The sequence below is a fragment of the Loa loa genome (genome assembly GCF_000183805.2).
Source record: "Loa loa unplaced genomic scaffold supercont3.1604, whole genome shotgun sequence".
In the NCBI taxonomy this organism is placed as follows: domain Eukaryota; kingdom Metazoa; phylum Nematoda; class Chromadorea; order Rhabditida; family Onchocercidae; genus Loa; species Loa loa.
In genome coordinates this window covers 1-1,843 of record NW_018109783.1, presented here as the reverse complement: position 1 = coordinate 1,843, position 1,843 = coordinate 1, and the positions used below count along the sequence as shown (strand labels likewise).

The 1,843-nt window shown below is 21.6% G+C and overlaps 1 protein-coding gene across 1 annotated transcript; it reads right to left on the bottom strand.

Annotated features, from left to right (window-relative positions):
• Positions 1–97: 97 nt before the first annotated feature.
• On the bottom strand, positions 98–1,442 carry LOAG_15183 (hypothetical protein; the record flags this gene model as incomplete). The annotated part of the gene is made up of 3 exons (XM_020448904.1): positions 98–214; positions 988–1,079; positions 1,298–1,442. Coding segments are annotated over 3 exons (354 nt in total), but the record flags the coding sequence as incomplete, so codon positions are not given.
• Positions 1,443–1,843: the final 401 nt, after the last annotated feature.

The window sequence follows — 1,843 nt, the reverse complement described above, 5'->3', positions numbered from 1 at the left end:
CACATAAAGGTAAAATTGAATGATAAATGAATTTAAACTTATAAATATAATTTGAATAAATTTTACCTGAATTATAACAACATTTACTAATTTTTCCCTCAAAATAATCCACTTCCATGTATGATTCTTCCAAAAATGTAGCCGATTCAACATCTAAACCAAATTGTTCACCCACTGACCAAATTCCGCCAACACAAAATGAGGAAGAAACTATCTAAACAAGAGCTTTTTATATTAGCAAATTTTTGATTTTTTTTTTTTAAAAATAAATTTCTAAATTTCAATGAATAAATTTTGGTATTAATGAAGAAAAGAATGGAAAGAAGAAAAAGAAGAAAAGAATAGTAAATTAGTAAATAGTAATGATAGTAAATTTAATGAAGAAAAGAAAAAAAAGAAAATTATTCGATTAATGTACAAAAATTTCATGTTGAAATTTTTTTTTTTGACTATACAAACAAATCGTATAATTCGCTATAAAATGTATAAGACTGAAAATTATTCAAAAGAATTTAATAATATTCAAAAAAAAAATTCCCCTAACATATGTGTATACCTCGGTGTTTTTTAAATTACTACCCTTTAAATATTTTCTTAAATTATTGTTTTAATTATTTTTGCAAATTAATTTACTCTTGAATTATCGCATTTAAAATAAAAAAATTTTCAATATATTGAAATTTGTATCAATTATTAGAATAAAAATGAATCTAAGAAATTAATTGGTTCTAAAAAAAAAGAGTCTAAGACATTAGTTTAAAAAATTTAATTAATTAATTAATTGCTTGTTGGCTAGTGAAAATTTTTGATCTGATATAAAATAAACATAAATGGTATAAATAATATGATAATATAGTATAGAAAATAGTAAACAGAAATGAATTTAATTAGTACTAATTGATTCCAAAATATATGCACAAATTTTATTTCTCATTAAAAAATAATCATTAGGATTTTTAAAGGAATTTAAAAAAAAAAAAAACTAACTCTAGCCCATTGTTCTTGGCTAATAATTGCTTCTTCAGTTGTTGCCATATTACCTCCACATGATACATCCAAATTTACATGTTTTACTTGTCCTGAAAAAAAAAAAAAAAAAAGAAATTAAAAGACATCGAAAAAAAATTTCCGAAATTTCAATTCTAAAATTTTCAATTTATAATAAAATAAAGAACAAAACCATTAAATTATAAAGAATTAATATGATACTCTCTCGTTCTTTTTTCTTTTTTTTATTTCCAATTATCAACAAATTCCCAGTAAAAAAAAAAAAAAAAAAATCTTGAAAAATACTTACCTTCAATAACTAAATCATGTCCTACCGTTACCGTAACCGAACCACCTGTCCAAATTGATTTTGCTTCACATTTTGCATTCCCATAAACTGTTAATGTTAATGTACCACTTCGAAACTGTGCGCAATCACCACAATCTCGTCCAATCTTTAATGAAATTTAAAAATTATAAGCTTATCATTGTATATGATTGTATTATTTATCAAAAAATAAATATCATTCCATGTTATCATTTCTGATAAACAAGCTTAATCATTCAAACTTCAAATTTTAGCATAATCTGAAATTACTCTTAATGACATTGAAAACTATATACTTTAATTATTATTTGTTAAACGAATTAATTAATTAGTCAGAGAGAAGTAGGAAAATATTGAGAAAAAAAAGTAAACAAATAAAAACTGATAATCAAAATAGCTTACATTAAATATGATAAGCAAAATTATCAATATTTTGCATTTTTTCAATTTAAGTGAAATTCATATTTCAATATTCTTTAAAATTTCAATTACATACATGATAAAAAAATAATTGATTAATGATATGAA